The sequence below is a fragment of the Oncorhynchus nerka genome, linkage group LG18 (assembly GCF_034236695.1).
Source record: "Oncorhynchus nerka isolate Pitt River linkage group LG18, Oner_Uvic_2.0, whole genome shotgun sequence".
NCBI classification, from domain to species: domain Eukaryota; kingdom Metazoa; phylum Chordata; class Actinopteri; order Salmoniformes; family Salmonidae; genus Oncorhynchus; species Oncorhynchus nerka.
In genome coordinates, this window is record NC_088413.1 from 76,823,188 (window position 1) to 76,846,621 (window position 23,434).

At 43.0% G+C, this 23,434-nt stretch overlaps 1 protein-coding gene across 1 annotated transcript in view; it reads right to left on the minus strand.

Moving 5' to 3' along the window:
- Positions 1-980: 980 nt before the first annotated feature.
- Positions 981-23,434, minus strand: part of LOC115146531 (gamma-2-syntrophin-like) — a 106,766-nt gene continuing 84,312 nt past the window's right edge. Inside the window, exons 15-17 of the mRNA XM_065003297.1 lie at positions 4,892-4,984; positions 4,627-4,737; positions 981-1,956 (exon numbers count right to left, since the gene is read on the minus strand). Of these exons, the coding sequence (XP_064859369.1) occupies positions 1,831-1,956; positions 4,627-4,737; positions 4,892-4,984 (330 nt within the window). The 3' untranslated portion in view covers positions 981-1,830. The remainder of the gene's footprint in view (positions 1,957-4,626; positions 4,738-4,891; positions 4,985-23,434) is intronic.

The following is a 23,434-nucleotide window of genomic DNA, read 5'->3' on the forward strand; positions in this document are numbered from 1 at the left end:
TAACTACGCGTCTAACTGCGCGTCTAACTACGCGTAACTACGCGCCTAACTACGCATCTAACTACGCGTCTAACTACGCATCTAACTACGCGTCTAACTACGCGTCTAACTACGCGGCTAACTACGCGGCTAACTATGCGTCTAACTACGCGTCTAACTACGTGTAACTATGCGCCTAACTACGCATCTAACTATGCGTCTAACTACGTGGCTAACTACGCGCGTCTAACTACGCGTCTAAGTTCTATGCGTGTCTTTCGGACAGTAATTCTGTTAAAGTGTTTTCATACGGCTGCTGTCGTCCCTGTGCTTCTGTCCTCTCACACTGTCATTTCTAATTGGCTTAATTCAACACTACAGTAACCTGTTTTCCAATTCTTTAAAACAGGCTTCAGGATTTCATGGGATAAGTCCTCCTGGAGCCGCCCTCAGAAGCCCCTAATCAGGATGCTTCAGTTAGCATTCAGAGACTACTGTTGCCTGTCGTCAAGAGTGGGTGGCATGCTTCCTGATAGATTGAGCAAGGTATTTAAGCTCCATACTTGACAAACGGCTGATGAAACTGCATAACATTAGCAAGCAGGCAGAGACTTCTGTTAAGTGGAAGGATATGGTCACTTCAGGCATCAAAGCCAAGCGACAGGCAGGGGGTAGAATACCTCCAATCCTCCAATTAGGAAAACCAAAATGGCAAGTAAGCCCAATAAACACATTTTGGGTCTAAGAATGGGACATGAAAGTTATTGCTGTATAATTTGAAGAGTGTTTCATGTCAATTGTCTCAATTTCCTCGTTACCCTCTTCAAGACTCTTCATGTCTTTATGTTCCCCAGCAAATCAACAACATTGACTTAGTTAGTCTGCGTTTATTTCACCATAACTGTGAACACATCCCCGGAATACAATAAAAGAACATTTGACAATAAGGAGGAATGATTCTGGATTTATTTTGGAATATAAAAGAAAACAAGAGGCTGAGGGAATATAAATATAAACATTTATATATTTGTAAGCTTTGTAATGACTGTCAGTGCTACATACAAAGTAAGGGACTACAAGAGCGTAAAAACAAATGTTAATTTAACTTCAGAAAGCAACATTTTAAACCACCTGACAGATACACTGAGATACCACTGCTACAATAAGTCTATATCTTCTTCCAACAGTGTTTGTCCTGCCACCGTTTGGTAAAGGAGCATATCAGTGACTGTATACACTGAAATACAAACTAAAATACCCTCTGGGGTCATGAAAGCCTGCTCCAAGCCCCGCATTTGCGGGCCTCAACACACACTCATCAGACACTCTTTCCCCCAAAATCATGCTGCAGCCACGGCATCTGTAGTCTTCCTGCAGTTCTGGAATAAGTGAAGAACCAGAGATCATATAGCCCAGCAGAATAAACATTCCCAAATGTTTGCATGTGTGTTGATTAGTACAGTACAACAGTTCTGTTTTATCGGTTCTGCTTTTAAGTTAACTTGCATCTACGCTTGAATTGAAAACTGTGTCGTGTCTATACACATGAACAAACATAGAAACCATTTTTTTGTGACAGATGTTTTTCTACATGGATAAAATGAAACAATCTTTAGCATATTCATACTCAAATGTCAATACCAACCAATTAATGCAAATATAAATATCCTTTACTTCCAGTCAGATGTTTTTTAAATATATATATATATATATGTATATATATTTATTTTTTATTATTTAATAAGAGCCTTACAAAAATAACAGGAACAAGAAATACATATCATTTGAATGTGCATAAAATAGTCGATTAGCTTTAGTGACTAAAATGTACATGACAACACCAGGAAGTGTCTAACTCATGTACTTTCCAGAGATGCTTTGACACTTGACAAAGACAGGGTCCACAGAGGCCACTTTGGCAGCCATAAAAGAAGAAATACAATGGAGGACTGCTGTCAGATTGCCAAACTCCAGCTCCTGCAATGGAAAGAAAAAACCGGAATACAAATGGTGAGGAATACTCTTAACAGTTTGCATAATATTTACATAATGTTTGCATACATTAAAATGTCACAATTACTTTTGTAACAAATAGGCACTCATCTTAATAATAATAACAACAACAACCTCTACTTGTTCCCCACATGGAATTTACCAGAAATATTTTAGTTCTATATATTGATGAGGTAGCAAAAGCCAATTTGAGTAATAACCACAGTATTCAGAACATTCTTCTCCCTATCAATACCATTTTTAAAGTGGAACTGGCAGCATTTTATCAACGTGAAATCGTATTCAAATCTCTCTCAGAAAGAATATGACCGCTTTTTGTAAAAAAAAAATTCTGACAAGCAAGTATTTAGACATGATGACATTTGTCAGTTTTCATAAATTCATGAAATGTTTGGGAACGATGTACAGTAGAGGAAGTTCTATAGAAATGCATGTAGAATGGCAAAGCGGCCTTGGGGTTTTGGACAATTAATAGACAGTAGTGCAGCACATACAACCTAATCAAACCACCTCTCCTCCAGGACTGGAGTCAACGCAGACAGGTGCGCCATAGCCAATCAGAGCTACAGTAGGGGCTTTATGCAAACAAGCCATTTGCCACACAGGCCTGCCATCATTAACCTATAACTGGACTGTGTGTTTACAGGCAGGTGCAACAGCGCAACTTTAAATCTTTATAACGCATTTGTAAAAAGCCACAAAATAGACCCTGAATGGATTTCTGCAAATATGTCAATCTCACAGGAGTCCTCTTTCACAGCCCTATTGATTAAACAACCATGCACAGGTAGGTTCTCTCTCCCTCAGTTATACTCATCAACAACAACAACAAGATCAACTACTAATGCTAGCTTGAGTGAGGTGAGCTAAAATCTAACGAGGGAACATCAGATAAACCCTCTCAAATCTTTTCAGCTAGTTGGCCCGTTACAATTGCACTGATAAACGATGGGGAATAGTAGCTTGCTTGTCCTTCTGCAGCTTTCCTGCAAATGCATGCTTGTCCCAAACCACGTTTTGACAACTGAATGGTTTGTTCGTAAATTCCAAAGCGCACACTGCACTATTGACAGGGGACGCTCTGGCCAAGGAGTAAGGCTGATATGAGGGTTCCTCACAACGGCAGTCCAGCAAACCAAGATAACTGGCTGAAATTGGCTAGCTTGCTAACTACTTCCAGACACAAATGAGAGAACACCTGACTCTGACCATTTTAACCCACTAGGCCGTCATTGAAAATAAGAATTTGTTCTTAACTGACTTGCCTAGTTAAATAAAGGTTAAAAAAAATACAACCTGATAGTAATATTTGTTGGATTACCAAGAAATGTATTGGTGAATTATATTAATCATGCATTGAACTGCATCCATCTATTCTGCCAACAATTGTTTTATTTTATTTAACTAGGCAAGTCAGTTAAGAACAAATTCTTATTTACAATGACAGCCTTGAAACAGTGGGTTAACTGCCTGTTCAGGGGCAGAATAACTGATTTTTACCTTGTCAGCTCAGGGATTTGATCTAGCAACCTTTCGGTTACTGGCCCAACGCTCTAACCACTAGGCTACCTGCTGGTTACTGGCCCAACGCTCTAACAGTTAGGCTACCTGCTGGTTACTGGCCCAACGCTCTAACCACTAGGCTACCTGCTGGTTACTGGCCCAACGCTCTAACCACTAGACTACCTGCTGGTTACTGGCCCAACGCTCTAACCACTAGGCTACCTGCTGGTTACTGGCCCAACGCTCTAACCACTAGGCTGCCTGCTGGTTACTGGCCCAACGCTCTAACCACTAGGCTACCTGCTGGTTACTGGCCCAACGCTCTAACCACTAGGCTACCTGCTGGTTACTGGCCCAACGCTCTAACCACTAGACTACCTGCTGGTTACTGGCCCAACGCTCTAACCACTAGGCTACCTGCTGGTTACTGGCCCAACGCTCTAACCACTAGGCTACCTGCTGGTTACTGGCCCAACACTCTAACCACTAGGCTACCTGCTGGTTACTGGCCCAACACTCTAACCACTAGGCTACCTGCTGGTTACTGGCCCAACGCTCTAACCACTAGGCTACCTGCTGGTACTGGCCCAACGCTCTAACCACTAGACTACCCTGGCTGCCCAACGCTCTAACCACTAGGCTACCTGCTGGTTACCCAACGCTCTAACCACTAGGCTACCTGCTGGTTACTGGCCCAACGCTCTAACCACTAGACTACCTGCTGGTTACTAACCTAACCCCTAGGCTACCTGCTGGTTACTGGCCCAACGCTCTAACCACTAGACTACCTGCTGGTTACTGGCCCAACGCTCTAACCACTAGGCTACCTGCTGGTTACTGGCCCAACGCTCTAACCACTAGGCTACCTGCTGCCCTGATGCCTTACTGTATGCCATAGAATTGAGTCAAATATAACCTATTTTAAAACCTCTTATTGAAGTTGTTTTTGTAGCATAAACTGGACATTTGATATTTTTTGATTATTTCGTTTTTCTGTTGGTTTCATATCTGCAAAGTAGTAAAAACGCTCTCAGTTCCATTTTAATATGCGACCACAGTATTCTAACATTCTGCCGTCTATCAATACTCTCTTCAGAGAGGCCACTGCAATTGAAGTTGAGTTGATGTCACCTTCATCTCTATCTGTTTGTTTTCAGCATTCTTGAAGAGGAGTTTCACCCTTGTTTTCCCATCATCAGAGGAGCCTTTCAGTTGAGAGAATTTGTATCTCCATAATATACTCTACAGGGGATAACATTGAGGAATATAGTAAGGGTTCATTATTCTTTGACCAATCGGTAAACAGTAGGTATTAACCAGTCTAGCATGGACAATATCCCCCCCTACTATAGCCTGTTGAACATTCAGTTAGAATAGTGAATGAACGATGACTCACCTTCGAGGAGCTCTCAGAACAAGTGAAGCCAGATCCAAAGTCTATGGTCAAACACAGTACTTTACTCTGGCTGCTGCACATGTAGGTCTTTGACTGTTGAGAGACAGATCGGTACTTTAGACAACAAATCACACATTTCAACACAGACTGTACATTTGCATCAAGGAAAAGAGAATAAATATGTCAGTCTATTTTAAAACATCTCATACTAAAACGTTTTCATTCTGGAAATCAGAGGATATCTGAAGATGGGGTTACTGAACAAAAAAGTTGAAATAAATGTGCATTTTCATTGTGTTTCTAGTGAGGGGTATCTTAGGTGGGGGAGTAACAAAGGGAGCAATTAGGATTCTGTTCATGTATTCTCGGTGAAAGCTTAGGAACTGCTGTCAGGGTCAGAGTATAGTCTCTATGGTTTATTGTGAAATGAATGACATCCAAAGAAAATGCTTGAACACCCTCTGAGCTTTGAATAATTACAGAATTGGACACCCACCCACTCAAGGGTTCAACAAACAGCTTATTTAAATCATGCAATGAAATAGGCTATCCATTTATTTAGTCATGGTATTGTTACAGCAGTGTTGAATCCACCATACTGGGTAGAAATGTTTGATTGTGTCATTTGAGAATAATCCTGAACTAGTTCTGCATCGTTAGTCATAGTTTGGCTGTACTGATCGTACCAACTCGATATGAAATGCAAGACCCAAATAAAATATATCTGTGGGTGCCTCGTAGTCTTCCATTTACTGTCCTAACATGAACAACCAAACGTGAGACACAATGCTTTTCACAGTGATGTGTGAGGACCCACTGGGCAAAAAAAAACTGATTGAATTAATGTTGTTGCCACGTCATTTCAACCAGAAAAAAATCTGTGATATTGAATTAACCTGGAAAACTGATTGGATTCACAAAAAGTAAATCACCATTATGGCATTTCCTCCTTCTTCTTTTTTTCACACAACTTTTAATCTAAATCCAATGACATGGTGAAATGTTTTGTTGATTTCACGTTGAAGTCACATGAGTTGATAACTCAACCTAATGTATATCCAAATTAGACATGTCATCTGTGCCCAGTGTAGCTCATACTGGAACTAATGCTTGTGGCTCTGTGTTGTGGCTCTGTGTAGCATCGCTATCCTTCATGGTTCATTCAGTTCTTCAGTCTAACCAGGATGCACCAGGATGACCAGTCTAAAGACACCCTTAGTGACCAGTCTAAAGACACCAGGATGCTCCAGTGATCTAAAGACACCAGGATGCTCCTTAGTGACCAGTCTAAAGACACCAGGATGCTCCTTAGTGACCAGTCTAAAGACACCAGGATGCTCCTTAGTGACCAGTCTAAAGACACCAGGATGCTCCTTAGTGACCAGTCTAAAGACACCAGGATGCTCCTTAGTGACCAGTCTAAAGACACCAGGATGCTCCTTAGTGACCAGTCTAAAGACACCAGGATGCTCCTTAGTGACCAGTCTAAAGACACCAGGATGCTCCTTAGTGACCAGTCTAAAGACACCAAGATGGTCCTTAGTGACCAGTCTAAAGACACCAGGATGCTCCTTAGTGACCAGTCTAAAGACACCAGGATGCTCCTTAGTGACACTTTTGGTTGTGAGTTTCAGGTACTGCTTGTTCCCCCCATCTCATAAGGCTGGTGGGAGCCTGCTGTTTTCAATCATTTACTACAGTGAGCAGTGAATACAGTGGGGACTCAACAGCCCCTGAGTGTCTTGATGAAAAAAATATATATAAAAAAAAAAAAAGATTCTCCAGCCTGAAATTGAGTTGCCATGAAAAGAAACCTGCATGAGGGCAGATTTACTTAGCCACGTTGTGTGAGAGGTTGCTGTAACATGGTAAATAGAGACTACACATTGCTAATTGGAGACTTTCCACAGTAGGGATCGGGATAATACGACATGCAGTGGTTTCAGGAAATTTCCATACCACAGTTACGGTTAGCGCTGTGGTTCTACTCTACATAATACAATTAATAAACAAATAGTATGACCCTGTCCAAGTTTGATGTGAAAACACCTAGCTCCATACAAAATGAGTAAAACTGTGAGGGACAAACAGTCCAGTTAGGTTTGTCCTCACTAATGTTTATTTAAAGCAGGATAATGTTCAGACTGGGCTCACTGTGTCAGCTGTTAACACCTCAGGATAATGTTCAGACTGGGCTCACTGTGTCAGCGGTTAACACCTCAGGATAATGTTCAGACTAAGCTCACTGTATCAGCTGTTAACACCTCAGGATAATGTTCAGACTGGGCTCACTGTATCAGCTGTTAACACCTCAGGATAATGTTCAGACTGGGCTCACTGTGTCAGCGGTTAACACCTCAGGATAATGTTCAGACTAAGCTCACTGTATCAGCTGTTAACACCTCAGGATAATGTTCAGACTGGGCTCACTGTATCAGCTGTTAACACCTCAGGATAATGTTCAGACTGGGCTCACTGTATCAGCTGTTAACACCTCAGGATAAAGTTCAGACTGGGCTCACTGTATCAGCTGTTAACACCTCAGGATAATGTTCAGACTGGGCTCACTGTGTCAGCGGTTAACACCTCAGGATAATGTTCAGACTGGGCTCACTGTGTCAGCGGTTAACACCTCAGGATAATGTTCAGACTGGGCTCACTGTATCAGCTGTTAACACCTCAGGATAATGTTCAGACTGGGCTCACTGTGTCAGCGGTTAACACCTCAGGATAATGTTCAGACTGGGCTCACTGTATCAGCTGTTAACACCTCAGGATAATGTTCAGACTGGGCTCACTGTGTCAGCGGTTAACACCTCAGGATAATGTTCAGACTGGGCTCACTGTATCAGCTGTTAACACCTCAGGATAATGTTCAGACTGGGCTCACTGTATCAGCTGTTAACACCTCAGGATAATGTTCAGACTGGGCTCACTGTGTCAGCGGTTAACACCTCAGGATAATGTTCAGACTAAGATCACTGTATCAGCTGTTAACACCTCAGGATAATGTTCAGACTGGGCTCACTGTGTCAGCGGTTAACACCTCAGGATAATGTGGACAAAATGCTTGATCATTTTGGAGATTTAACTTGTCCCCCTATGTCCTTCGTAGTGTAAAAGGCCCACTATTTGTATTTATTATGGATCCCAGTTAGTTCCTGCCAAGGCAGCAGCTACTCTTCCTGGGGTTTATTATGGATCCCCAGTTAGTTCCTGCCAAGGCAGCAGCTACTCTTCCTGGGGTTTATTATGGATCCCCATTAGTTCCTGTCAAGGCAGCAGCTACTCTTCCTGGGGTTTATTATGGATCCCTGTTAGTTCCTGTCAAGGCAGCAGCTACTCTTCCTGGGGTTTATTATGGATCCCTGTTAGTTCCTGCCAAGGCAGCAGCTACTCTTCCTGGGGTTTATTATGGATCCCTGTTAGTTCATGCCAAGGCAGCAGCTACTCTTCCTGGGGTTTATTATGGATCCCTGTTAATTCCTGCCAAGGCAGCAGCTACTTTTACTGGGGTTTATTATGGATCCCCGTTAGTTCCTGCCAAGGCAGAAGCTACTCTTCCTGGGGTTTATTATGGATCATTTACATTTACATTTAAGCTACTCTTCTGGGGTTTATTATGGATCGCTCTTAGTTCCCAGCAGCTACTCTTCCTGGGCATTCACCTAATGACCCCAGTGGAACAGTAGTGCATCTAAATCTTTTAAGGGGGGGGGGGTGAGAGGGATTAGAGGGATTACTGGATCCTTGTTAGTTCCTGCCAAGGCAGCAGCTACTCTTCATGGGGTTTATTATGGATCCCTGTTAGTTCATGCCAAGGCAGCAGCTACTCTTCCTGGGGTTTATTATGGATCCCTGTTAATTCCTGCCAAGGCAGCAGCTAGTCTTCCTGGTTTAGGTTTATTACTGGGGTTTGGATCCCTGTTAGTTCCTGCCAAGGCAGCAGCTACTCTTCCTGGAGGTTTATTATGGATCCCTGTTAGTTCCTGCCAATGACATCCAGTGGAACAGTAGTGACTCTTCCTGGGGTTTATTATGGATCCCTGTTAGTCCCTGCCAAGGCAGCAGCTAGTCTTCCTGGAGGTTTATTATGGATCCCTGTTAGTTCCTGCCAAGGCAGCAGCTACTCTTCCTTGGGTTTATTATGGATCCCTGTTAGTTCCTGCCAAGGCAGCAGCTACTCTTCCTGGGGTTTATTATGGATCCCTGTTAGTTCCTGCCAAGGCAGCAGCTAGTCTTCCTGGAGGTTTATTATGGATCCCTGTTAGTTCCTGCCAAGGCAGCAGCTACTCTTCCTGGGGTTTATTATGGATCCCTGTTAGTTCCTGCCAAGGCAGCAGCTACTCTTCCTGGGGTTTATTATGGATCCCTGTTAGTTCCTGCCAAGGCAGCAGCTACTCTTCCTGGAGGTTTATTATGGATCCCTGTTAGTTCCTGCCAAGGCAGCAGCGACTCTTCCTGGGGTTTATTATGGATCCCTGTTAGTCCCTGCCAAGGCAGCACTCTTCCTTGGGTTTATTATGGTCTTCCTGGACTCTTCCTGGGGTTTATTATGGATCCCTGTTAGTTCTTGCCAAGGCAGCAGCTACTCTTCCTTGGGTTTATTATGGATCCCTGTTAGTTCCTGCCAAGGCAGCAGCTACTCTTCCTGGGGTTTATTATGGATCCCTGTTAGTTCCTGCCAAGGCAGCAGCTACTCTTCCTGGGGTTTATTATGGATCCCCGTTAGTTCCTGCCAAGGCAGCAGCTACGCTTCCTGAAGGTTTATTATGGATCCCTGTTAGTTCCTGCCAAGGCAGCAGCGACTCTTCCTGGGGTTTATTATGGATCCCTGTTAGTCCCTGCCAAGGCAGCAGCTAGTCTTCCTGGAGGTTTATTATGGATCCCTGTTAGTTCTTGCCAAGGCAGCAGCTACTCTTCCTTGGGTTTATTATGGATCCCTGTTAGTTCCTGCCAAGGCAGCAGCTACTCTTCCTGGGGTTTATTATGGATCCCCGTTAGTTCCTGCCAAGGCAGCAGCTACGCTTCCTGAAGGTTTATTATGGATCCCTGTTAGTTCCTGCCAAGGCAGCAGCTACTCTTCCTGGGGTCCAGCAAAATGAAGGCAATTACAGAGCCTTCAGAAAGTATTCAGTTCTTCACTTTTTCCACATTTTGGTTGTGTTACAGCCATAATTTGAAATGGATTCAATTGAGATTTTGTGTCACTGTTACATCTTTACACATTCATTAAAAATGAAAAGCTGAAATGTCTTGAATCAATAAGTATTCAACCCCTTTGTTATGGGAATCCTGAACAAGTTCAGGAGTAAAAATTGTTTAACAAGTCACATAATAAGTTACATGGACTCACTCTGTGTAATAATAGTGTTTAACATGATTTTTGAATGACTACCTCATTGCTGTACCCCACACATACAATTGTGACATTGACACAGTTTGTGTTTAATGGCTGTGATAAGGGAAAACTGAGGATGGATCAACATTGTAGTTACTCCACAATACTAACCTAATTAACAAAGTGAAAAGAAGGAAGCCTGTATAGAATGCAAATATTCTAAGAGGGTACTAAAGTAATACTGCAAATCATGTGGCAAAGAAATGCACTTTTTTGTCCTGAATACAAAGTGTTATGTTTGGGGCAAATCCAATACAACACATTACTGAGTTCCACCATCCATATGTTCAAGCTGTAAAGTTTGTCGTCGGAAGGAGACCAAAGTGCAGCGTGGTAGGCGTACATTATTTCATTTAAATGTTCCACTAAGAAAAACAATAAACAATACAACGAACGAAAAGCTTTGTCGTGCAAACTACATGCACTCAAACAAAGACCAGATCCCACACTGAAGGAGGGAAAAAGGGCTACCTAAGTATGATCCCCAATCAGAGACAATGAAAGACAGCTGCCTCTGATTGGGAACCACACTCGGCCAAACACAAAGAAATAGAGGACATAGAATGCCCACCCAAATCACACCCTGACCTAACCAAACATAGAGAATAACAAGGATCTCTAAGGGCGTGACAGTACCCCCCCCCCTGGCCGCAAACCTGAACCTATAGGGGATGGTCCGGGTGGGCATCTAATCTCGGTGGCGGCTCCGGTTCGGGGCGTATCCAATGAATGACCACTACGCTGATCCCTCCACTTCTGTGGAACCGGACCATGAATCATCGCCGGAGGAACTGGACCGTGGATCGTCGCCGGAGACTCTGGACCATGAATCATTGCCGTAGGCTCTGAACTGAACCGGACTACAGCTTGTCGCCGAAAACTCCGGACTGGGGACCGTCGCTGGAGGCTCCGGACTGGGGACCGTCGCTGGGGGCTCCGGACTGGGGTCCGTCGCTGGAGGCTTCGTACGTGGAGCCTTGTGAGTGGAGCTGCCACAACACATCCTTCCTGGATACTCACTTTAGCTCGGTGAGTGTGGAGAGCTAGCACGGGACACACTAGGCTATGACGGCGCACTGGAGGCATAGTGCGTAGAGCCGGCGCAGGATATGCTGGGCCGTGGAGGCGGTCTGGAGCGCAGAGTTGGCACAACGCGTCCTGGCTGAATCCCAGTTCTGAATCCCAGTTCTGTGCTGCCAATGACTGGAACGAACTACCAAAATCTCTGAAACTGGAAACACTTATCTCCCTCACTAGCTTTAAGCACCAGCTGTCAGAGCAGCTCACAGATTACTGCACCTGTACATAGCCCATCTATAATTTAGCCCAAAAAACTACCTCTCCCCCTACGATATTTATTTATTTTGCTCCTTTGCACACCATTATTTCTATCTCTACCTTGTACATTCTTCCACTGCAAATCAACCATTCCAGTGTTTTACTTGCTATATTGTATTTACTTTCACCACCATGTCCTTTTTTGCCTTTACGTCCCTTATCTCACCTCATTTCCTCACATTGTATATAGACTTATTTTTCTACTGTATTATTGACTGTATGTTTGTTTTACTCCATGAGTAACTCTGCGTTGTTGTATGTGTCGAATTGTAAATGAGAACTTGTTCTCAACTTGCCTACCTGGTTAAATAAAGGTGAAATATATATATATATATTTTAAGTTAGGGGAGCTGGAACAGGCCGCACTGGGCTGTGCTGGCGAACTGGGGCTACCGTGAGTACAGCTGGCGCAGGATATCCTGGGCCGAAGAGACGCACCGGAGGCCTTGAGCATTGAGCTGACACAATCCGTCCTGGCTGAATGACCACTAAAGCACGGGAGCTTGCACAGAGCGCATCGGGCTGTGGCTGCTCACTGGGGAAACACCGTGTGCATCACCGCATAACACAGTGCCTGACCAGTCACACGCTCCCCACAGTAAGCATGGGGAGTTGGCTCAGGTCTGAACCCTGACTCCACCAATCCACCAAAACATTTTTGGCATTCAGGTTCCTAGAGGAAAACCTGGTCCAGTCTGCTTTACACCAGACACTAGGAAATTAATTATTCTTTCAGCAGGCCAATAACCTAAAACACAAGGCAAAATCTACACTGGAGTTGCTTACCAAGAAGACAGTGAATATTCCTGATTGGCCGAGTTACAGTTTTGACTTAAATTTGCTTGAAAATATATGGCAATACCTGAACATGGTTGTCTAGTAATGATCAATAACCAATTTGACAGAGCTTGAAGAATTTTGAAAAGAATAATGGGTAAATATTGTACTTATTTTCCACCATAATTTGCAAATAAATTCATTAAAAATCCTACAATGTGATTTTCAGGATTTTTCCCCCTCATTTTGTCTGTCATAGTTGAAGTGTACCTATGATGAAAATTACAGGCCTCTCATCTTTTTAAGTTTGAGAACTTGCACAATTGGTGGCTGACTAAATACTTTTTTGCTCCACTGTATGTACAGCACAAAAGCCATGTGTACGTAAGTGAATAGTGCGCATGTTATCGTGTATGTGTGTCTCTTCACAGTCCCCGCTGTTCCATAAGGTGTTTTTTTTTATCTGATTCTACTGCTGCATCAGTTACCTGATGTGGAATAGAGTTCCATGTAGTCATGGCTCTATGTAGTACTGTGGAATAGAGTTCCATGTAGTCATGGCTCTATGTAGTACTGTGGAATAGAGTTCCATGTAGTCATGTCTCTATGTAGTACTGTGGAATAGAGTTCCATGTGGTCATGGCTCTATGTAGTACTGTGGAATAGAGTTCCATGTAGTCATGGCTCTATGTAGTACTGTGGAATAGAGTTCCATGTGGTCATGGCTCTATGTAGTACTGTGGAATAGAGTTCCATGTAGTCATGTCTCTATGTAGTACTGTGGAATAGAGTTCCATGTAGTCATGTCTCTATGTAGTACTGTGGAATAGAGTACCATGTAGTCATGGCTCTATGTAGTACTGTGGAATAGAGTTCCATGTAGTCATGGCTCTATGTAGTACTGTGGAATAGAGTTCCATGTAGTCATGGCTCTATGTAGTACTGTGGAATAGAGTTCCATGTAGTCAAGGCTCTATGTAGTACTGTGGAATAGAGTTCCATGTGGTCATGGCTCTATGTAGTACTGTGGAATAGAGTTCCATGTGGTCAATGCTCTATGTAGTACTGTGGAATAGAGTTCCATGTGGTCATGGCTCTATGTAGTACTGTGGAATAGAGTTCCATGTAGTCATGGCTCTATGTAGTACTGTGGAATAGAGTTCCATGTAGTCATGTCTCTATGTAGTACTGTGGAATAGAGTACCATGTAGTCATGGCTCTATGTAGTACTGTGGAATAGAGTACCATGTAGTCATGGCTCTATGTAGTACTGTGGAATAGAGTACCACGTAGTCATGGCTCTATGTAGTACTGTGGAATAGAGTTCCATGTAGTCATGGCTCTATGTAGTACTGTGGAATAGAGTTCCATGTAGTCATGGCTCTATGTAGTACTGTGGAATAGAGTTCCATGTAGTCATGGCTCTATGTAGTACTGTGGAATAGAGTTCCATGTAGAGTCATGGCTCTATGTAGTACTGTGGAATAGAGTTCCATGTAGTCATGGCTCTATGTAGTACTGTGGAATAGAGTACCATGTAGTCATGTCTCTATGTAGTACTGTGGAATAGAGCACCATGTAGTCATGGCTCTATGTAGTACTGTGGAATAGAGTACCATGTAGTCATGGCTCTATGTAGTACTGTGGAATAGAGTTCCATGTAGTCATGGCTCTATGTAGTACTGTGGAATAGAGTTCCATGTAGTCATGTCTCTATGTAGTACTGTGGAATAGAGTACCATGTAGTCATGGCTCTATGTAGTACTGTGGAATAGAGTACCATGTAGTCATGGCTCTATGTAGTACTGTGGAATAGAGTACCACGTAGTCATGGCTCTATGTAGTACTGTGGAATAGAGTTCCATGTAGTCATGGCTCTATGTAGTACTGTGGAATAGAGTTCCATGTAGTCATGGCTCTATGTAGTACTGTGGAATAGAGTACCATGTAGTCATGTCTCTATGTAGTACTGTGGAATAGAGCACCATGTAGTCATGGCTCTATGTAGTACTGTGGAATAGAGTACCATGTAGCCATGGCTCTATGTAGTACTGTGGAATAGAGTTCCATGTAGTCATGGCTCTATGTAGTACTGTGGAATAGAGTTCCATGTAGTCATGGCTCTATGTAGTACTGTGGAATAGAGTTCCATGTAGTCATGGCTATATGTAGTACTGTGGAATAGAGTTCCATGTTGTCATGGCTCTATGTAGTACTGTGTGCCTCCCATAGTCTGTTCTGGACTTGGGGACTGTGAAGAGACCTCTTGTGGCATGTCTTGTGGTGTATATGCATGGGTGTCTGAGCTGTGTGCTAGTAGTTTAAACAGACAGCTCAATGCATTCAGCATGTCAATACCTCTCTCAAAAACAAGTAGTGATGAAGTCAATCTGTCCTCTACATGCATATAATATTATTGTTGTACATTTATGGGCCAGCCCTGCTGCTCTGTCCTGGGCCAATTGTAATTTTCCTAAATCCCTCTGTGGCACTTGACCACACATCTGGACAGTAGTCCAGGTAAGACAAAGTTAGGGCCTGTAGGACCTGCCTTATTAAGAAGGCAGAGCAGCGCTTTATCATGGACAGACCTCTCCACCATCTTAGGGGAAGGATGATACCTAGTCCTAGTTGTACAACTGAATGCCTTCAACTGAACTGTGTCTTCTGCATTTAACCCAACCCCTCTGAATCAGAGAGGTGTGGGGTGCTGCCTTAATCAACATCCACAGTGTGGTTAACTGCCTTGCTCAGGGGCAGAACGATTTTACCTTGTCAGCTCAGGGATTCGATCCAGCAACCTTTCAGTTACTGGCCCAATGCGCTAACCACTTGGCTACCTGCTGTCTTAGCTATATGTTTTGACCTGGACAATTTTAAATCCAGGGTTACTCCAAGCATTTTAGTCTCCTCAATTTACTTAATTTCGTGACCATTCATAAAAAAAAATTTAGTTGAGGTTTAGGGTTTAGTGATTGATTTGTCCCAAATACAATGCTTTTAGTTTTTGAAAAATTAGGACTAAGGGAGTGAATGTAATTTATAATAAGGCTTACAGGGAAAATATATTTGACCTAAACCTCCATGAACACATGAAAAACCCCAATTACCCCTCCCCTATAGCCAAAATAATAATTACAACAAAGAGGATAGCAGAGAACATGCATACCCTCAGTTCCTGGACAGACCAGAGCTTGGGATACGCAGTTTTAGATACTGTTCTCCGTCCTGTCAGAATTACATGTCAACGCAGGAATTTTGATAGCGCACAGGGCTGGGGCCAGAAGATTGTGAGTTTGCAGACCACCGTGGACAAGAGTAGAGGTAGAAAGAGCTCCTGTTTAGTAAAAGCATTGTATTTGCTGGTCTGAGAAAAAGTTGTCTTTTTATAAACGTAATTGTTTTTTAGTACCACACAAATGACTGAAATTACAGGCTAAGAGTAGACAGAGAGATAGGCCTATGTGTTCATCTTATCATATTTCTCTAATGCCAAATCGGTGTGTCTTGTTTGCAATGAAACTGTCCCTGTTGGGATATAATAAAATCCGAGACATCATTAGGAATATGAGTATGGTACTTTCAAAAGTTAGGCCTATCTTTCCACCCCAGACAGAGTAGGCCTACCGACGCAGAAAAATGCAGTCTTTAAATGTTGGCTATTCGTCTTCTGTGGCTTAACCCACACGTTACCCTGAAAGCTGTCTGGGTTTAAACATCTCCTATTGCACGGAAAGTAAATAGCTTAATCAATTGATAGTGACAGAATTAGATTACTTCCCAAACAAAGTACATTTTTTTGTCTCCTTGGCTATAGAAGGTTGTAGTTCCACCTCTGAATATCAAGGAAATAAAACAATGATATTCCCATAATGCATCAGTCATGTTTTTCCAGGATATTTTGCTGTTTGTTTCGAGCATAAAGCATTAAGGACCAAAGCGCTGTTATAGATCACTTTATATAATCAGATCCATTTTATTTTCTTCAAAATCTTAAGCTAACTTAGGGTAGGCCTGTGATATTTGACATTTCCTTTAACAAAAGGTAGGCCTATGGCATACCCTTTCATACCCCATCAATTTGAGTTTTGGTTCTACCTTATAACAGGCCATAATTGACATGGAGTTAGGCTATTTAAAGAGTGCATGGTGGGTGGAGGAATTGACCGACACAATCTATGGATATAGCAGCCTGTAGCCTAATTTAATTTGTCAAAGAGGTAGGCCTACCTCTTATTTCTTAAACAGGAAGAAATAGGCTCCAACACAAAGCCCTCTTGTTGTTAGTAAAGTCTAATTAAAATGAAGACTGAAATGAGATATGCCTACTTGAATTTCTACTTTCAGCACCACAATGTAAATGACTCAATCTGAATTATTGTGAGGTCAATAACTCTGATAAATATATCATGGGAAAGAAACATATTGGTTTTTATTAAAATCAGAGTAGTAGCAAGCGATCAAAGTTGACCTCCGGTCCTCCTTCTCATCTTCGCGCTCTCCTTCTCCAACTGAACAGAACATAGGCTCTAAGCTAGTCCACGCGCAAGGCCGAATCCAAAATTATTTTCACAATAAACATTTGACTTTCCTCCTGAACTGAACCTCCTGAACTGCCACCGTAACACTAAACAGCACAGCCTGTGGTTAGGCAGCACACACGGTTTTTGATTAGCAAGAGCAGAGCAGGCCAGGCCTCAAGGTTGGAATATCCAATGTAGTGTAATGCAGCCTATTTTTATTTATTTATTTCCCGGCAGCTATATTAGAAATGTAACTTTGTCTCTGTGAATGGTTTGGCCTCTGACAAATCAACTGTCAATTTCAGTGTTCCTCAAGGTTCCGTTTTAGGACCACTATTGTTTTCACTATATATTTTACCTCATGGTGATGTCATTCAGAAACATAATGTTAACGTTCACTGCTACGCGGACGATACACAGCTGTACATTTCGATGAAACATGGTGAAGCCCCAAAATTGCCCTCCCTGAAGCATGTGTTTCAGACATAAGGAAGTGGATGGCGGCAAATGTTCTACTTTTAAACTCGGACAAAACAGAGATGCTACGTAGTTCTAGGTCCCAAGAAACAAAGAGATCTTCTGTTGGATCTGACAATTCATCTTGATGGTTGTACAGTCGTCTCAAATAAAACTGAAGGACCTTTGCGTTACTCTGGACCCTGATCTCTCTTTTGACGAACATACCAAGACAATTTCAAGGACAGCTTTTTGCCATCTACGTAACATTGAAAATATCTGAAACTTTCTGCCCAAAAATGATGCAGAAAAGCTAATCCATGCTTTTGTATTTCTAGATTAGAATTCTGCAATGCTCCACTTTCTGGCTACCCGGATAAATCACTTAACACGGCTGCTAGAATCTTGACTAGAACCAAACAATGTGATCCTATTACTCCAGTGCTAGCCTGGCTTCCTGTTAAGGCTAGGGCTGATTTCAAGGTTTTACTGCTAACCTTCAAAGCATTACATGGGCTTGCTCCCACCTATCTTTCCAATTTGGTCCTGACGTACATACACGTACGCTATGGTCACAATACGCAGGCCTCCTTACTGTCCCTAGAATTTTTAAGCAAACAGCTGGAGGCAGGGCTTTCTCCTATAGAGCTCCATTTCTATGGAATGGTCTGCCTACCCATGTGAGAGACGCAGACTCGGTCTCAACCTTTAAGTCTTTACTGAAAACTCTCTTCAGTAGGCCCTATGATTGAGTGTAGTCTGGCCCAGGGGTGTGAAGGTGAACGGAAAGGCACTAGAGCGACAAACTTCCCTTGCTGTCTCTGCCTGGCTGGTTCCACTCTCTCCACTGGGATTCTCTGCCTCTAACCATATTACAGAGTCACTGGCTTACTGGCGCTCTACCATGCCGTCCCTAGAAGGGGTGCATCACTTGAATGGGTTGAGTAACTGACGCGATTTTCCTGTCCGGGTTGGTGCCCACCTCGGGTTTGTGCTGTGGGGGAGATCTTCGTGGGGTATACTCAGTCTTGTTCAGTGTAGTAAGTTGGTGGTTTGAAGATATCCCCCTAATGGTGGTGGTGTGTGGGCTGTGCTTTGGCAAAGTGGGTGGGGTTATATCCTGCCAGGTTGGCTCCGTCCGGGGGTATCGTCGGACGGGGCCACAGTGTCTCCCGACCCCTACTGTCTCAGCCTCCAGTATTTATGCTGCAATAGTTTGTGTGTCAGAGGGCTAGGGTCAGTCTGTTAGATATGTTATATCCTGTGTCCTGTGTGAATTTAAGTGTGCTCCCTCTAATTCTCTCTCTCTCGCTCCCCTCCCGGAGGACCTGAGCCCTGGGACCACGCCTCAGGGCTACCTGGCATGATGACTCCTTACTGTCCCCAGTCCACCTGGTCGTGTTGCTGCTCCAGTTTCAACTGTTCTGCTTGTGGCTATGGAACCCTGACCTGTTCACTGGACGTGCTACCTTGTCCCGGATCTCCTGTTTTCAACTCTCTCTCTACCGCACCTGCTGTCCCTAGCCAACTCACATTTACTCCTGAGGTGCTGACCAGTTGCACCCTCGACAACCACTGTGATTATTATTATTTGACTATGCTGGTCATCTATGAACGTTTGAACATCTTGGTCATGTACTGTTATAATCTCCACCCAGCACAGCCAGAAGAGGACTGGCCACCCCTCAGAGCCTGGTTCCTCTCTAGGTTTCTTCCTAGGTTTCGGCCTTTCTAGGGAGTTTTTCCTAGCCACCGGGTTTCTACATCTGCATTGCTTGCTGTTTGGGGTTTTAGGCTGGGTTTCTGTATAAGCTGTATAAGTGACTTCGGCTGATGTAAATAATACATTTGATTAATTGATTGATTGTGCTTCTCCGCACATGCACTTCGTAGCCTATAGGCTATGGATGATTTGACTGAGACCACACTAAATAGCCTATACGCACAATGGATATTGTGTTGCCAGCTCTTTGTTAAGTGTTGCAGTGATTTCACTTGTTGTGGTAGCTGATGTGTATAGTGTTGAGTTACCAGCATACTTAGACACACAGGCTTTTATTTTAGAGCCAGTGGCAGGTAATTAGTAAAACATTGAAAAAAGTAAGGGGCCTAGACAGCTGTCCTGGGGAATGCCTGACTCTACCTGGATTATGTTGCAGAGGCTTCCATTAAAGAACACCCTCCGTTCTGTTAGACAGGTAATTCTCGATCCTCGACATAGCAGGAGGTGTAAAACCAAAACACATACGTTTTTCCAGCAGCAGATTATGATCAACTGCTGCACTGAAGTCTAACAAAACAGCTTCCACAATCATCTTTTTATTATCAATTTCTTTCAGCAAATCATCAGTCATTTGTGTGTGCCGTACATGTTGAAATTCCCTAAAAGCTGAAAAATCTGTTGTTAATTTGTTTACTGTGAAATCCCATTGTATCTGGTAAAACAAATGTTTTTTCAAAATGTTTACTAAGGGTTGGTAACAGGCTGATTTGTCAGTCGTTTGAGCCAGTAAAGGGTGCTTTGCTATTCTTGGAGGGTGGAATTACTTTTGCTTCCCTCCAGGCCTGATTGTAACGTTCGTCGTTGGTGGAAGAAGGTGAGGACCAATGCGCAGCGTGGTTGGTGTCCAAATTGTATTTAATACGAATACTGAACACTTGAACAAAAACAATAAAACGACAAAAACGAAAAGTCCTGAACGGTGCAGCAAAACACAGAACAGAAAAGAATCACCCACAACTCAAAGGTGAAAACAGGCTACCTAAGTATGGTTCTCAATCAGGGACAACGATTGACAGCTGCCTCTGATTGAGAACCATACCAGGCCAAACACAGAAATCCCAAATTGTAGAAAAAAGAACAAAGACTGCCCACCCCAACTCACGCCCTGACCATACTAAAACAAAGACAAAACAAAAGGAATTAAGGTCAGAACGTGACACTGATAGCACACTTACAGGCTTAGATTGAATAGATGGCAAATAGGAGTGGCAATATTGTCTGCTATCATCCTCAGTAATCTTCCATCCATGTTGTCAGACCCAGGTGGCTTGTTATTGTTGATGGACAACAATAATTTTTTTCACCTCTTCCCCACTCACTTTACGGAATTTAAAAATACAATGTTCTCTATTTCATAATTTGGTCAGTTATGGATGGATGTCTAGGTTCAGAATGTATTGTTGTCATGCCTACGTTTGCTAATCTTTCCAATTAAAAAAAGCATTAAAGTAGTTGGCAATATCAGTTTGTTTTGTGATGAAAGGAGCCATCTGATTCAATGAATGATGGAGCCGAGTTTGCCTTTTTGCCCAAAGTTTGTAAGTCGCTCTGGATAAGAGCGTCTGCTAAATGACTTAAATGTAAATGTAATTATCATTGTTTTATATAAAATATCTGTTTCATAGTACACTATGTCCTTCACTATGTCCTTCGTAGTGTACCAGGACAACTATGTCCTTCATAGTGTACCAGGACGACTATGTCCTTCGTAGTGTACCAGGACGACTATGTCCTTCGTAGTGTACCAGGACGACTATGTCCTTCGTAGTGTACCAGGACGACTATGTCCTTCGTAGTGTACCAGGAAGACTATGTCCTTCGTAGTGTACCAGGAAGACTATGTCCTTCGTAGTGTACCAGGACGACTATGTCTTTCACTATGTCCTTCATAGTGTACCAGGACAACTATGTCCTCCGTAGTGTACCAGGACGACTATGTCCTTCGTACTGTACCAGGGCGACTATGTCCTTCACTATGTCCTTCATAATAGTGTACCAGGACGACTATGTCCTTCATAATAGTGTACCAGGACGACTATGTCCTTCGTACTGTACCAGGGCGACTATGTCCTTCACTATGTCCTTCATAATAGTGTACCAGGACGACTATGTCCTTCGTAGTGTCCACTATGTAATATTCATGTTGTATCCTCCATTTTGTATTCTACAATAAACAACAAGTCCCAGTCCAATTGAAGTACAGGATACATCAGCACGACATGACCATCTGTTCCTGCTTTCAAGGGTTCAGTCTATGAAAGATTAAGAGAGAATGTTCATTTTATTGGGCTTCATTTTGTTTGATAGGCCATTCCTTATTTTATTCTGCAGTTTATATGTTAAATTGTTTTTTTGTTTGTTGGTACAGCCAAGAACTTGCCTATGGAATGAATGTCCTCAGAATTAAGTGGCAACTTAATTGAGCCCTGTGGAATCACGACGCAGAACTATCCATGAACAAACAAGCCACTCTATAGAACATAATGGGATTGTACTTGCCTTCAAAAGAGAGGTATTTTCTCAACAGCCAATGAATTTTAAGAACTTGCGCTTGGCCAACCATTTTTTTTGTTGAGCAGAACCAAATTATGGAATTTTGTGGGTTCACACTTTGCCCTTAAAATGTATTTCAGCCCTGCAGTGATTTAAATCTCTTCTGACAGGTTCTTTCCTCTGTATTATTTATACATGTCTGTAGTTAAGGGTTCTGAGCATCATAGCCCTCCAGCTTAACTGCGTTTCAGCCTTTTTACTTTGGTTGGCTGCTTTTGAAGAGGAGATTTATACAGAACCCCAACGGCCATTCGATGAGGCCCCGACTTGACATCTAGCATACTGTTGACTCTCGGTTCAAGTGAATGAATAGAGAAGAGCTCAAAAAAAAAGGGAGCATATTTATACTGAAAACATCAAATCTCATTCTGAAGCATATCTGTGAAGGTTTTGACAATTGTCCAATGTGTACAGTGCTAATAAGCCTGTTATTATGAAGGATCCTGCACTGCTCATAAAGTTATGAAACATACATGTCAGGTGTTATCAATGCCAGTAGATCCCATTCAAATACAAGGTGTTGTGAACTATATGCATCAGAGAAACTCTATTGATACTTTTGTCAGCTGACAGTACGACACCACTCTAGTCTGCATACAGTACAACACCACTCTAGTCTGCATACAGTACAACACCACTCTAGTCTGCATACAGTACAACACCACTCTAGTCTGCATACAGCTGACAGTACAACACCACTCTAGTCAGCATACAGTACAACACCACCCTAGTCAGCATACAGCTGACAATACAACACCACTCTAGTCTGCATACAGTACAACACCGCTCTAGTCTGCATACAGCTGACAGTACAACACCACTCTAGTCAGCATACAGTACAACACCGCTCTAGTCTGCATACAGCTGACAATACAACACCACTCTAGTCTGCATACAGCTGACAGTACAACACCACTCTAGTCTGCATACAGCTGACAATACAACACCACTCTAGTCTGCATACAGTACAACACTACTCTAGTCAGCATACAGTACAACACCACCCTAGTCAGCATACAGCTGACAATACAACACCACTCTAGTCTGCATACAGTACAACACCGCTCTAGTCTGCATACAGCTGACAGTACAACACCGCTCTAGTCTGCATACAGCTGACAATACAACACCACTCTAGTCTGCATACAGCTGACAGTACAACACCACTCTAGTCTGCATACAGTACAACACTACTCTAGTCAGCATACAGTACAACACCACTCTAGTCTGCATACAGCTGACAGTACAACACCGCTCTAGTCTGCATACAGCTGACAGTACAACACCACTCTAGTCTGCATACAGCTGACAGTACAACACCACTCTAGTCTGCATACAGCTGACAATACAACACCGCTCTAGTCAGCATACAGCTGACAGTACAACACCACTCTAGTCTGCATACAGCTGACAGTACAACACTCTAGTCTGCATACAGCTGACAGTACAACACCACTCTAGTCTGCATACAGTACAACACCACTCTAGTCTGCATACAGCTGACAGTACAACACCACTCTAGTCTGCATACAGCTGACAGTACAACACCACTCTAGTCTGCATACAGCTTACAGTATAACACCACTCTAGTCTGCATACAGTACAACACCGCTCTAGTCAGCATACAGTACAACACCACTCTAGTCTGCATACAGTACAACACCACTCTAGTCTGCATACAGCTGACAGTACAACACCACTCTAGTCAGCAT